The sequence below is a fragment of the Malaclemys terrapin genome, chromosome 11, assembly GCF_027887155.1.
Source record: "Malaclemys terrapin pileata isolate rMalTer1 chromosome 11, rMalTer1.hap1, whole genome shotgun sequence".
NCBI lineage: Eukaryota > Metazoa > Chordata > Testudines > Emydidae > Malaclemys > Malaclemys terrapin.
In genome coordinates, this window is record NC_071515.1 from 48,121,666 (window position 1) to 48,136,717 (window position 15,052).

The 15,052-nt window shown below is 38.9% G+C and overlaps 1 protein-coding gene and 1 long non-coding RNA gene across 2 annotated transcripts in view; one reads left to right on the forward strand and one right to left on the reverse strand.

Moving 5' to 3' along the window:
• Nucleotides 1-15,052, forward strand: part of PLA2R1 (phospholipase A2 receptor 1) — an 80,104-nt gene that overhangs the window by 22,068 nt on the left and 42,984 nt on the right. The window contains exons 5-9 of the mRNA XM_054044679.1: nt 3,775-3,888; nt 4,447-4,590; nt 4,863-5,051; nt 7,525-7,682; nt 9,754-9,861. Of these exons, the coding sequence (XP_053900654.1) occupies nt 3,775-3,888; nt 4,447-4,590; nt 4,863-5,051; nt 7,525-7,682; nt 9,754-9,861 (713 nt within the window). The remainder of the gene's footprint in view (nt 1-3,774; nt 3,889-4,446; nt 4,591-4,862; nt 5,052-7,524; nt 7,683-9,753; nt 9,862-15,052) is intronic.
• The window catches only part of LOC128845737 (uncharacterized), a 96,086-nt gene that overhangs the window by 16,433 nt on the left and 64,601 nt on the right, over nt 1-15,052 (reverse strand). The gene's annotated exons all lie outside the window — the stretch shown is intronic.

The window sequence follows — 15,052 nt, forward strand, 5'->3', positions numbered from 1 at the left end:
TATACCTCGCTCATAAAACAGTGGTAGTAGGTATATTTTAGACTGTACAAAACACAGGTTGACTGGAACCTGCCCATCCCCATGTAAAAAAAAATAGTTTACCAATAATATCAGGGCACACATTTGATTATGGGAGGATCCAGTGGGAGGCATATTCCAAGAAGGACACAAAAATCATACAGCCAAAAGAGACACAGTGGCACCATATGTGTAGCACTGGAGTTGTGGGTCTCTCTATGGAATTATGCTGATATCAAGGAATTGAACCTTAAGATTAACTTGCTAACTGATAGTTTAGGTTGAGCATTAAAAAGGGAGGAGGGATTAGTACTTTAACCTTGCAGCGGGAGGTATTAACTATTCGTAATATGCACTCCGTTGCACAAACTTTAAAATGGATTAATATATCTGTGAATACTGTGATTGATTCATTAAATATTGCGTGCCGCATATGGTACCAAATTTGGTATGCATCTAATGGAGGGAATAGAAGAAATAAAATGGGGTGAATGTTAAACAGCCCACTTATCTGAACCACACTAATGGGTACGGGATTTAAGAATATCGGGAAGGAAAATTTGCAATTTGCGAGGCTAAAAGGTCCTGGATCTTGGGCACCACATGAAATTAATAATTCAGCTGTGACAATTGTGATTGCTATTCCTAGATGGACAGGCCAGGAATCCTAAAAGATTGGTATATGTTAACAGTATGTATGGTATATATTAACAGTACAATAGAGAATGGGACCTATAAACAACATTATCCCAATGTGAAGATGGCAACATGAGTAGATGAAATAAACACAGCCTGCTGTAAACAAATCAAGCACAGCTGGTTCTGTGAGTGCTCAGCCTGAATGAACCTCCCACAAGCAAGGGAGGTTGGGCCCAACTAGTCATTAAAGAGAGAGAATGAAGGAGGTGGTACGGCTTGGGGACACAGTATGTGCTCTGGGATACCACAACTTTTCAGTGGCGACAAAACCATGACAGGACGCTGGATGGATTTTGTCTGAACCTCACCTCTCTGACTCAGATTGGGACCCATGCCCTATGGCCAAGTGTGAAGATGAAGGAGAATGTGACAGAGGTCATGACAGACAACACCAAATGGGAATCACTGGTGACCAATCTCTTTGCACCCGTACATTCCTTGTCCGTTAACATCACTGATTTGATACAAAGGAAAATGGAGTAGTTTGTGTCCATTGCCCAACTAATAGCTGAGTAATTATATTGTTATCATTGGGATGCTATTGTTCAGTCAGTGGAACCACCATGGTGGGCTGTACCAGAAGAGATGAACTTGCATCCCCTGCTTCCTACTTTAAGTCTAATATTGATGGTGGTTCAAATAATTACAACTACTGCGGTCTTAGGCATGTGTTGCTGGATAATAAACTTAAAACAGAGAGCACAGAACGACAGGAATATGATGCAGATGAAATTAATGCTAATATAAAACAGAAGCAGAGAATGTAGCTGAGGCCTGGCCTGACATGAGTGATTAACACATTGAAGGAGTCCCCATTTCTTGAAGATAGACTTTGGAGGTAAACCGATCATTAGGCTAAAAAGATAGAATGTCTGGGCCAGCCAGGATCAGAGGGAGGACAACCAGGGAACCATCTACTGCAAACAAGATAAGGAAGGAATGTAAAGAGGTGGTAAAGAGGAGGTCAGGATGGACAATGCATGGACAGCTCAAAGTAACCAATCCAATCCAAAAACATGTGATGCAATGTATAGTAAATGCAATGAGATATGTATATAAAGGGAGAGTTTCTGTACAATTTTAGAGCTATTCTGAACCCTTCATCTATTCCCACTGCGTTTGAGCCTGATCAACTCAGTGTAGCATTGCTGTATGCCAAATGAAGATACCTGAGTGACAAAGTCTGGAGTCAAACTGAGTTCTTGGGAAGCCATGTGGAAAGAGGTCTTGGAGGGAATCCCAACAATTCTCACTTTCAATTATAGGATGTGGCTAACAGGAAACTCTGAAATTCCTATTACACTAGGATTTGAAATGTCTACAGTTTGCAGGTGAAGGCACTAAATATTTTTATACATAAGAATGGCCATACTGTGTCAGACCAAAGGTCCATCTAGCCCAGTATACTGTCTTCAGACAGTGGCCAATGCCAGGTGCCCCAGAGGGAATGAACAGAACAGATAATCATCAAGTTTTCCATTCCCTGTCGCTCATTTCCCAGCTTCTGGCAAACAGAGGCTAGGGACACCATCCCTGCCCATCCTGGCTAATAGCCATTGATGGACCTATCCTCCATTAATTTATCTAGTTATTTTTTGAACCCTGTTATAGCCTTTGCCTTCACAACATCTTCTGGCAAAGAGTTCCACAGGTTGACTGTGTGTTGTGTGAAGAAATACTTCCTTTTGTTTTAAACCTGCTGCTTCTTAATTTCATTTGGTGACCCCTAGTTCTTGTGTTATGAAGAGTAAATAACACTTCCTTATTTACTTTCTCCACACCAGTCATGATTTTATAGACTTCAGTCATATCGCCCCAAGTCCTCTCTCTTCCAAGCTGAAAAATCCCAGTTTTATTAATCTCTCCTCATACTGAGGCCGTTCCATACACCTAGTCATTTTTGTTGCCCCTTTCTGAACCTTTTCCAATTCCAATATATCTTTTTTGAGATGGGATGACCCCATCTGCGCACAGTATTCAAGATGTGGGCATTATGGATTTATATAGAGGCAATATGATATTTTCTGTCTTATTATCTATCCCTTTCCTAATGATGCCCAACATTCTGTTCGCTTTTTTGATTACTGCTGCACATTGAGTGGATAATTTCAGAGAACTATCCACAATGACTCCAATATCTCTTTCTTGAGTAGTAACAGCTAATTTAGACCCCATCATTTTATATATATATAGTTGGGATTATGTTTTCCAATGTGCATTACTTTGCATTTATCAACATTGAATTTCATCTGCCATTTTGTTTCCCAGTCACCTAGTTTTGAGAGATCCTTTTGTAGCTCTTCGCAGTCTGCCTGGGACTTAACTATCTTGAGTAGTCTGCTGTTTAACCTTTTTCCAGATCATATATGAATATGTTGAATAGGACTCGTCCCAGTACAGACTCGTGGGGGACACCACTCTTTACCTCTCTCCATTTTGAAAATTGACCATTTATTCCTACCCTCTGTTTCCTAATTTTTAACCAGTTACCAATCCGTGAGAGACCCTTCCCTTTTATCCCATGATCGCTTACTTTGCTTAACAGCCGTTGGTGAGGGACCTTGTCAAAGGCTTTCTGAAAATCTAAGTACACTATATCCACTGGATCCCCCTTGTCCACATGCTTGTTGACCCCCTCAAAGAATTCTAGTAGATTGGTGAGGCATGATTTCCCTTTACAAAAAACATGTTGACTCTTCTCCAACAAATTATGTTCATTTAAGTGTCTGACAATTTTGTTTACTATAATTGACCTTAAAATCATATTTCATTCATAATGAGCAAGAAAACCTGAAACAGGATGGAAGGTGAAAAGATCATGTTGTTGCAGACATATGTTATCCCTGCACTGTGACTGGCTGAGTTAGTTGTCTTTCAGTATAATACTTATTAGTAATGGAATAGAACGTTTTCAAGAGCAAAGATTAAATGCCAATAGCATTCCTAAGCCTTCTGGAGACTTGTTTTAAGCTTTGCTTTGTTATCATCATGAGAGATCAGAACAGTATATCTGCATCTGAAATGTTCAACATGTTTTGGTTATTTTTTATATTTCAGAGAAGTTAAGCACTAAAGAAATTCTGCTATGGACAGGGCTAAATAGACTGGATGAATCTTCTGGCTGGCAGTGGTCTGATGGAGCACCATTGGCATTTGTGAACTGGAGATCAAGTACTTGATGTTCCTCTTGCACTATATTATTGCATTGTAATTGTATGTTCTCTATAACTGAAATTTATAAGAGTATTGGCCTTTTTTTGTGTTTTCGTTTGGAGGGCTATTCAAAATTCCAGGGACATAGATCAGGGTTTCATTGATCAGACTTTTTAAAGGTATTTTAAAGATGTATTCTATTGGGAATTTTAACTGATTAGTCTCACCTTACTATGATAAGCCCTATGACATCCCTTGTCCCATATTTCAAGGCTATTCATTTCCACAGAAAATGGACACTGGAACTTTTAAGGTATTTCATGGCATAGCACTCAGTGAGCAAACACGTACCAACAAGTATAGATTGTGATGTTCAACCATCCAATTCCTGTGAATTCAATCAGTTCCTTTGCATTACCCAGTGCTGAGCAATAAAACTTGTTTTACTTTACTGAGAGCTTTTGGTTTGTGTATCAATATGATAACACCTGTAGAAGATTATAAGCCTGTTTTGCAATTCAAAAGTAAATTATGGTTAATTTTATGTGTTTTTTTTTTTTTTTTAATTGGTTGTAGGTCTCACCAATAGCGCACTTGGAGAAAATCACTGTGTGGTGTTTAATTCAAAGGAGCAGTATGACTGGCAAAGTTATAAATGTGAATCTGGATTGCCTTATGTATGCAAAAAATATGGAAATAGTACAGAATATGAAACATTTGGTAAGTCTCTCAATGGTAATATTTCATTTGGTGTTTTTTTTTTTTTTTTTTACAATAAAGTATCATCTATATTTAGCATTTGTATTTTGATACTTGATACTGCATGTTCGTATATGGAAATGTTCGTTCTTTACCTAGTAGTTTTGGATGGTTTTATATTTCTACTTTTGTAAATTTAAAAAAAAATGCTATGACTGTATTAAGAAAACAATAGAGCATAGCCTGAAATTAATTTTGTGTAATATATTTTTATCTTTTATTGTTTAACTAAGATATATGGAAGTATCATCCTACCCGCTGTAACACTGGCTGGTATCCCTACAACTGCAACTGCTACAAACTTCATAAAGAGGAAAAGAGCTGGAATGAGGCTTTACTCTCTTGCAAGACTGATAATAGCAATCTCATTAGTATAACTTCCTTGGCAGATGTGGAGTTATTTATTAACCTTCTTGAAGATGGTGAGTGCTGGAGAGTTAGTTTAAACTGTGTTACTTTTAATCACTGAATTCTTTTTGATTCATTAAGTTCTTTTAATGATGGGTTTCCACATGACTCAGGCATATTATTTGTCTTGTACAGATATACGATAGAATCCGAATTTATGATGCCTGCTCCTTCTAGGACAGGGGTGGGCAAAGTTTTTGGCCCAAGGGCCACATTTGGGAATGGAAATTATATGGCGGGCCATGAATGCTCACAAAATTTGGGATTGGGGTGTGGGAGGGGGTGAAGGCTCTGGGGTGGGGCCAGAAATGAGAAGTTCAGGGTGCAGGAGGGAGGGTGTTCCAGGCTGGGACCGAAGGATTCAGAGGGTGGGAGTGGGATCAGGACTGGGGCAGAGGGTTGGGTCACAGAAGGGGGTCAGGGGTGCAGGCTCCAGGCGGCGTTTACCTCAAGTAGCTTCCAGAAGCAGCAGCATGTCCACACTCCGGCTCCTACATGGAGGAACAGCCAGGTGGCTCTGCGTGCTGCCCTGTCTGCCAGTGCTGCCCCTGCAGCTCCCATTGGCCACGGTTCCTGGCCAATGGGAGCTGCAGAGGGAGAAGGGACATGCCACTGCTTCTGGGAGCTGCACAGAGTGGGGCAAGCCTCTGACCCCGCTCCCTGGCTGGAGCACCAGAGCAGGGCAAGTCCTGGACCCTGATTCCTGATGGGAGCTTGAGGACCAGATTAAAATGTCTGGAGGGCCAGATGTGGCCCCTGGGCCATAGTTTGCCCACCCCTGCTCTAGGAAGAAGAAGAGCAGTAGCCCATGCAATTCAACACCCTTTTGTAAGGCTCCAGAAAACACTGTTCCCTCTAGGAGGTGGGACTAGCATCAGAGTCTAATGGTCAAGTGTCTCTTACCATGGATCTTGGCATATTCTAGCTTCTGAGCAAGCCCTGAATAAGCCCTTTGCAGTCTGATTCTTATCCTTTTCATTTTATTATTGGCTGGGCCCCTGCAAACTGCTCCCAAGCATCTATATAGTAAAATTCCAGGATTGTCACTCTGAAGCCTAGAATGTCTGAGTCATGCTTGTAGCTGTTTCCATCGTTTCAGACTGGCTGAGTGCTCATTGGGTTTACAGTATCACCAGGTTCAATCATAACTGGAATTCATGGTCTGTTGCTGCCCAATTGTTAAGTTCTCAGGAATTTTTTCATATTTTTTTTTACACTTTACAAATTACACCTGTATGACAGCATGGGCTTTTATTTAATTCAATAATAATCCCTGTGCAAAAGCTATGGAGCAAGAACTACTACTGCTCAAAGCAGCAATGTTTATGATACCTTTTTCTTTGCAACTTAAGTTGCCCTGAGTAGGGAATCTACAGTGGCTCTTCCAAGAAGTCATGTCTCCCCACCCATGTAGAGTAGAGCTCCCATTAGTTCCCAGCCACAGAGGCTGGGTGGAAAAGGATTCAGGCTGTCGATTAATCGCAATTAACTCAAAAAAATTAATCACGATTAAAAACATTAATTGCAATTAGTCGCACTGTTAAACAATAGAATACCAATTGAAATTTCTTCAATATTTTTGGATGTTTTTCTAAATTTTCAAATATATTGATTTCAATTACAATACAGAATACAAAGTGTACAGTGCTCACTTTATATTTTTATTACAAATAGTTGCACTGTAAAAAACAAGAGAAATAGTATTTTTCAATTCACCTAATACAAGTACTATAGTGCAATCTCTTTATCATGAAAGTGCAACTTACAAATGTAGGGTTTTTTTGTTACATAACTGCACTCAAAAACAAAACAATGTAAAACTTTAGAGCCTACAAGTCTACTCAGTCCTACTTCTTGTTCAGCCAATCGCTAAGAGAAACAAGTTTGTTTACATTTACATTTGTAAGTTCAACTTTCATGATAAAGAGATTGCACTACAGTACTTGTATTAGGTGAATTGAAAAATACTATTTCTTTTTTTATAGCGCAAATATTTGTAATAAAAAATAAATATAAAGTGAGCATTGTACAAGTGAGCATTGTAATTGAAATCAATATATTTGAAAATGTAGAATATATCCAAAAATATTTAAATAAATGCTATTCTATTATTGTGCAATTAATCGTGATTAATTTTTTTAATCACACAATTAATTTTTTTAATTTCTTGATAGCCCTAAAAAGGATACTACTCCATAGTCAACGTCCTCTTCTATACCATTTTTTCTCCCCTTTGCATGCATATGCTCCCAATTTTTTTTCCCCCGGGGCATTTACAGATCACATACATTGGTTTACTTTTGATGCCGTTTTTTATAAAGTAAAGTAGAAACATATCTCTGTGTAAAAAAAAAAAAAAAAAAAAAAAAAAAAAAAAAAAAGTGAAATTGACTGAAATTCTGCATTTTTTTAAAAAGGTGCTGTTAATCCTATGGAAATAATTGGCATTTATTTCTGCTTCATCAAAATTTAAAATCTCTTTTACAGAAAATGTAACCGAAACATGGATTGGCTTGAACAGTAATAAAACCCCAGTTATTTTTCAATGGTCTGATGGCTCCTCAGTAACCTTCACTAACTGGCACAAACAAGAGCCTAATATCTTTCAGAGAACAAGTCAACTTTGTGTTTCAGCACAAGGATCTGTAAGTTTTCTTTCCTCCTTTCCTTTAAAAATAAAGTTAGGTTAATCAATTTTGGTCATGATCAGTGTCGGGCTTTTTAATATGCATGTATTTTTCCATCCCTAACCACATTACAACATTGCCTGTTGATGCTTAATGACTCTGAGTCTTGAAAAGTATGATATAGCCTTAAAAATCAGTCTTAGGACTGTGCTGATGCACAAACAAAACAGAGAATGAATCATAACCATTGGGCCTCATCCTCAATAAGAAATGGAATAATGCAATGCTTGCCAAATGAAAGAAGACAAAAATCAGTGGGCGGGTAGTTTTATTTCAGTGAAGAGAAAATAATTTAAAATCCATATAAAGTGCATCTTAATTTATTGTATTTAGGTTATTAACTTGAAAGCTCCAAATGAATTTTTTTGATAAAGTATGCCGGTTTCATGTTGCTCTCAGTTCTCAGCATTTATAGCAGTTTATGGAACATCTTGTAAAAATATACAAGGAGCAGCATATACTGTCCATTCTAAATCATTGGAAGTTTTGCCATTGTTTTTAGTGGCAGCAGGATTGAGCTCCAAATCTGCCAGAGGTTTTGAGACTGGGAGCAATATGCATACATTTAAAAAAAAAAAAAAAGTAAATTACAGTTCCTACTAGCCAAACAAGGATGTCTAAAAACATTCACCAATGTTTTATCTGGCCAAAGGATAATTCAGTAATGCTCAAACCCACTAATAAACTCTTTCCTTAATGCCATGTGATACCATTTTCAGGTTTTATAGTAAAGTATGTTTTTTGCCAAAGAATACACTATTCTGCACAATTATCAGAAATTCTATCTAGTCCCTAATAATTGGCCCAGTCCTGCAAAACCCTTCCTCATGTGATTAATCCTTACTCATAGGAGTAGTCCCACAGAAACCAAGGATTACTCTTAGTAACTGAGAACTGGAAGATCAGGCCGAATGTCTTGGAGCTGAAGATAATTAATTAAATTATAATTTAGATACACATGAGCATTCTGCACAGGTGTAAATGACTATAGAAAGTGCAGCGTAGCAGAGACCAAGGCACAAAATTTAATTTTTAAAGCATTCATTTTCTGCATGTCAAATAGTTTAGGATTACCATATTAAAGGTTTTTAAAAAGAGGACACTCCACGGGGCCCTGGCCCTGCCCCTTCCCCAAAGTCCCCGCCCCAACTCTGCCCTTCCCCTGAGCGCCCCACATTTCCCCTCCTCCTCCCTCCCAGCCATGCAAAAAGGGCTTCCCGAGCGCTACCGGCTTCACGGTTTGCTGGGCAGCCCCCAGACCCTTCGCCCCCAGCCAGGCACTTCCCTTCCTGGGCTCCGGCTGCGCTGGGGAAGCGCCCGGCCCGGGGTGCAGGGTCTGGAGGTCTGGGGGCTGCCTGGCAAACCATGAAGCCGGTAGCGCTTGGGCAGCTCCACTCTTCAGCTACACAGAGCTGAGGTGTCTGGGGGAAGCAGCAGCAGCCACCACCGCAGCGAGCAATCTGCCTGCAGCTCGCAGCCTGCCGGAGCCACTCAGGTAAGCAGGGGACTGGGGCAGGGATGCTGGTGTTTTCCCGGACATGTTCGTTTTTTTGGCAATTTCCCCCCGACGGGGATTTGAGCACCAAAAAGCCGGACATGTCCGGGAAAATCCGGACGTATGGTAACCCTAAAATAGTTTAAAAATGCCTAGGGGCCCAGTCCGACAAACCTTTACTTGCTTGAGTAAAGACTATGAACGCGAAAAAGGATTAATAGTGTCAGGCCCAGTGGTAGCTAAGAAACATCTAAGACATGATTCTGAGAGGGCTAGCAACAGCAGTTTTCATTGGCTTCAGTCAGTTAAAGGGCGTTTCATTTTAATATTCAAAGAGACAAATTCTTCTTGCCTTACTCACACAAATAGTATTGAAGGTTTTTGCAGAAGTCAATGGGAAGACTAAACACAGGAATCAAGCGAGGAGAATTTGTCTGTTTATCCTCTTGTCCAAAAGGGTCTGTTAAATAGGAAAAGAAACTACTTAATCGTGTGCGCGTTTGATTTGGTTTTTTATTTGTTTTTTTTTATTAGGCAGGACACTGGCAAGTTAAAAATTGTGAGGATAAATATTTTTACATTTGTAAAATAGCAGGACAGCTTGAAAATGACACGTCCAAGGAGGAATCAGACTGTCCAGGGGTGAGTTTGCATAGTGCTTTTTTTACTTCATAAAATGTGATCGGAAACCTTTATGCATTTATATATAACTAATATGTTTGCTTTTTCACATTAAAAATATACTTGAGTTTTCCTAGGAAAAATCTCATTCCTATTGTTGGCTTGAAAAATGTATAAACCAAAGATTAATGTAAGATTTGAAGTGCTCCTTTTATGGATCACTGCCTTGTCTGAAGTTATGACCCAAGTTCCTGTTTCTTTCTAGATCAAAAGTCAAAATACTCTTGCAGACCATCTGTGCAAATAATGACTGTTACATGATGCCCCACCTCCCACATGGTTTTCATAGTTTCAAGTGGAATGTCAAGGGTGAAAAACAATCATTTTTTTTTATATGGAGAATGAACTTTTACACTCAATCTGACTTTCCTTTCACTTTTGTAAAACAAATGGAAAGGCATGAAGCTATCTAAAAGGGAGAAAATAATAGGAATTCAAGCTTTTTAAACTATGTGGTCCAGTAGTAAAACGTCTTTGTTTTTGCTACCAGTTTGTTCAACAGACACACTATAAAGAAACATTCTGGGATTGATGGGTTTTGGTGTCCTTGAAAATTGCTCAAAACTTTATAGAGAAGTTTTATAAAAGCTTTTTCAATAGAAATATTTGTCCTTTCTTTGGTTGTGAAGCAGTATTGCTGCACAATGTAATGGCTTCCTCCCCCCCCCCCATTTTTTTTTATTTTTTGCATTCCCTTTTGATATTTGAATAACAAAGCTATGTGCAGAGGTCAAGAAACATGACAGATTCAATTTAAATTGGAGAAGGGACCAAGCTAAAAAGTTAGGACCTAGATCCAATTTTCCCCCAAATTCAGGTCTTCTAAGAATTTAGATTTCTGTTCCTATCATTATGGAGATAGAGACTTCCTGTGATATTTGTATCCACATCTGGAGCCAAATAGAAAATTCGCCAAAGTTAGGGTGCTTGCATAAGGGCATTTCACTTGAGCCAATCTCTATTTTGAGGTATATCAAGTAAATAGATCTACTATATTATTCTCAGGTGTTTTGTCATTCTAAGGTGTGTTGTGTTATGAGTACTATTAAAGATGAAGTTTAAAAATCTGATCACGGTACAGGTTCTGAGTTCATTGAATCTTGTTTCCTTCTTGTGTTTTAAAAGTAGAAAATGGTATTATGATGATACAGTTACCAGCAGTTAATTATTTAAAGTCATTGAACTGACAGAATTGTTATAGATGTCTTTTTTCTTTCAAAGACCCTACTCCTTCATCTCAGCTCTTGGGCACAGGCTGTTAAGATTCTTGCACTTTAGTAAGAACATGTCATTTTTGTATAATTTATAAAGCTGCAAGCACAAGAAAGACCTCGTCAAAATCAAGAGTGGGCAACTTTTCTCTCCATGCTAGTGGGGGAAGAAGAGAGACAGCAAATTTCATGTGTATGCTTTAACAAATTAGTAAAGCATTCAAATACCTGGTCATGGGGCCGATATAAATATTTAGGTTAGATTAAAGTAGACAGAAGTGAATGGGAGTTTGCTTGGGAAAAGAATGCGGAATTTGACCTTGTGACTGCATCCATCATCTTTAGGTAAGGGTGGTTCTTATTAGTAATTAGAAGTAGTATGACCTTTGATTATCATTCAATAGTGTACTTGTGAATTAAGACCTTGGAGTAACATTCAAATATCAAGAGTTTTGTTGTATTTAGGTCTTTCCATCTACCTGCAGGTTGTACACATTTATAATTTCTTTGACCCCTCCCACCCCCCCATCACTACACTCTTTTTCTTTCTATTTGAATATTTCACACAAACAGAGATTCTATTAAAAAAAAAAATTCCTCGCTGTGACGGGGCTGTTGATTACGAGTGGTACTGGCAGGTGGTTAGGTCCCTGGGTTGCAACTCTCCCCTATCTCTAGTATTGCCTTCCAGTGGTCGCTCCAGCATGTTGGCAATCTCTCTTTGAGTAGATACTGTCACACTGTCTGGAGTGGCTCACGACTGTGAGTGCCTACCTCAGGGCAGACTGTCAGACAACATGGCAGACACCCCAAACTGGTAGTGTGTTCTATAATTAGATTTCACCAAGCCAGTAACAAATGTGAACTCCTAGATCACTATACCAGTCTTACCGTGGAGTCACAGACCATCCCCTTAGACTCTCCAGCCTGTCGTGCCACTGAGACAAACTGGACTTTGTGATTAAAAGTTCACTTAAACCTAAAATCACACCACATCAGGTTTCTCCCAAGAGACCAGTCACTTACCCACAATAATTGGTACTCCAGATCTTACACCAAAGACAATGCTGGCAGCCAATTCTGTAGTAAATTAACTAAAGGTTTATTAGCTAAGAAAAACAATGAGAGTTGTTGGGAGGTTAAAGCAGGTAAAATATATGTACCAGAGAATCATAGTCTATAATTCCAAATGGTAGCAAGATATTGTCATCTGCCAGTTTCCTAAAGGTCTCTGAGGGCTATCAGGAATAACTCTGGTATCTCCATCTTCTCATTTAGTTATTCTGCCCTGTTAGAATCCAAACAGTCCAGAGATAGGTCTTTCTTTTAATCCATATTTATAGTATCTTCACAAAGAAAACAAGCTGACAATATCGCTACCCAAATGGACTTTTCCTTTGAGTGAGGAATGCACATAGCCTCTAACCGCCAACTATCACTTAATGGCCACTTGCTTTGAAATTAGCATTTTCTGTTAAAGTCCTTCATTAGTATTTCACAAGATTTCTTTGGATTATTTAGTTACAGGGGTATACACAAAGTAAATGTTTGCTATTATATTATAATAGGAACAAATAAGTGAAAATAATACATAACATTCCACTAGATTTCATGACATTTAAACATCTCAATACACGCTTACACATTACTTTGAGCTGTACTAATACACAAGTGAATTGGCCTGGGGTCCTGATCTGACCTGGTTGTCCAGGATTACAGACTGTAACTCAACCCTCTAGCCAGGTCACACATGAAATCATCCCTTTCTGGGATAGAGTGCAACAAGGTATAGAAGTCCAAAGACCCCACCCCCACCCCCCAAAAAGGAGTTTCCAGCCCAACTGAGGGCCCCCAAAGGCCTCACATCGTTACTTCAGGGCTTACAATGTCTTTAATCCCCTTATCTCAAGGAGGGAGGGGTTTATACCACCTCACAGCAGACTTGAGAGCCTGGGCTCCCCTACCAGTCTATCTCCTATTCTATCCTATCTCTTCTCCTTACCCTTCTGAGCTGTCCAGCTCTATTTTAAACTCCTCCTCCAGCTGGAGCAGGTTCTGCAGGTGCAATAGGGTGGGGCTACGTAGGCCTAGAACTGCTCCTTCTAGCCCAGTGTTGAGTTTATATACCCCATCACGCTCACATTTTTCTTCAGAAAGATATTCTTAATTTTGTTCCCTCTCTCCTTTGCCCCTCATTGGGTTGAACAGAGCCAGTTTCATTAGACCAAGCAGTGAATGAGAGATGCTGAGCACTCTCAACTTAGTGTGATTTTAAGGCATTCAACCATTGCAAAAGGCAACGAAGCACCTCCCAGGATCAGAACTCATGTCTGACTCATAGGTCATAAATAGTGGAATGTACTGTGGGAGTTGCCTCTTATTCGCTCTCTGTTGTTTTTCATCCTGTAAAACATGCTCAAGCCTGGTATAGTTCCTTGATTTCTATGGGTCTGTTAATTTTTAACTTGATAGAAGCAGTTGTGTGCATTTGATCAAAAGTAGTCAGTACGTTTAAATTTTTATTTTGGACTCTTTATCTTGTTAATTAATTTTCTTTTTCCATCTATTCTATGTGTGTTGGTTAAATAGATGTTGCATCCCCAAACTGTAGTTTTCTGTATTAGCATAGCTGCCATCAAGTCATAGAAAATTCTGCCTGTTACTAGTAAGAAAATTAACTTTATTCTTTGTTTCATTCTATGGGCTCTTCCAGGTTTACTTATTCTTCCTTTTCTTTGTCATTGTTGATGTACATTAACTAACTATAGGTGAATTCTGGTGGCTCGTCTAACATCTGATTTTTAATTCATTATGCCTCTTATTTTTCTCTCAAGGATTCTTACCCCCGGCATGTTTGTTTGTCTTTATGAAGCTTTCTAGTCTTATCTATTTTACTGAGGTTTTTATCTTCTGTTGATTTTATTACTTGATCCTCAGACTGATTAGCATTTAAAAATCTCTTGTGCATCTGATCAGCTGATGATTCTGATTTTTGCACTGTATCTTTAGCCAATAATTGCAGAAATCACTATTTTTCCTCTTCTCTCAACTCACCATGAACTATTTGGCTCTTTTTAAACTTTTATTTATTTACTAATTCAACTATTTGTTTAACCTATTATCTGTTAACAGGGAGAAAATGTCTTGTAACAAAGGTCAGCTTCTCTATGGCAATTTGTCCAAAAACAATGATTTTAAGAACTTTCCTTAAACCAGTTTCTGGTAGGAGTTCTGGAGCTGTCAGTTACTTGATGATAGAGAGAGAAGTGAGAGACAAGGTGAGTGAGGTAATATATTTTATTGGACCAACTTCTGTTGGTGAGAGAGACAAGCATTTGAGAAGTTGGTCCAATAAAAGATATTATTTCACCCACCTTATCTCTCTAATATCCTGGGACTACCACAGCTACAACAACACTGCATACACCTATATCCGTGGGCAGTTATGCTCCTCAATAATTTAATTGACATGTTCAAAGCTACCATAGCATAGCACTAAAACAGGCATTTCTCTTATTTACTGCTTGTCACTTGTGGTAAAAAAGGCCCATCTCCCAATACTGATACTATTATGTTACCATGCCTGCAGAAAATAAGATAGGAAAGAAGGAGGTGCATTTAAGGGATGGAATGCCAAGTACAATTGATGAACAAAAATGAAATAGAGAGACAAGGTGGGTGAGATAATATCTTTTATTGGACCAATTTCTGTTGGTGAGCTAGACAAGCTTTCCAGCTTACACAGAGCTCTTCAGGTCTGGGGAAATGTACTCAGAGTGTCACAGCTAAATACAAGATGGAACACATTATTGAGCAAAAGTAATTAACACATATTTCAGGGGACTGTTCAAGGTGAAGTGGCCTGTTAACCTGGAAGCCGGTGCAGGGGATTGTTAGTGGGTTATAGATTGCTAGACACTAAAATTCATGGCTTATTACAA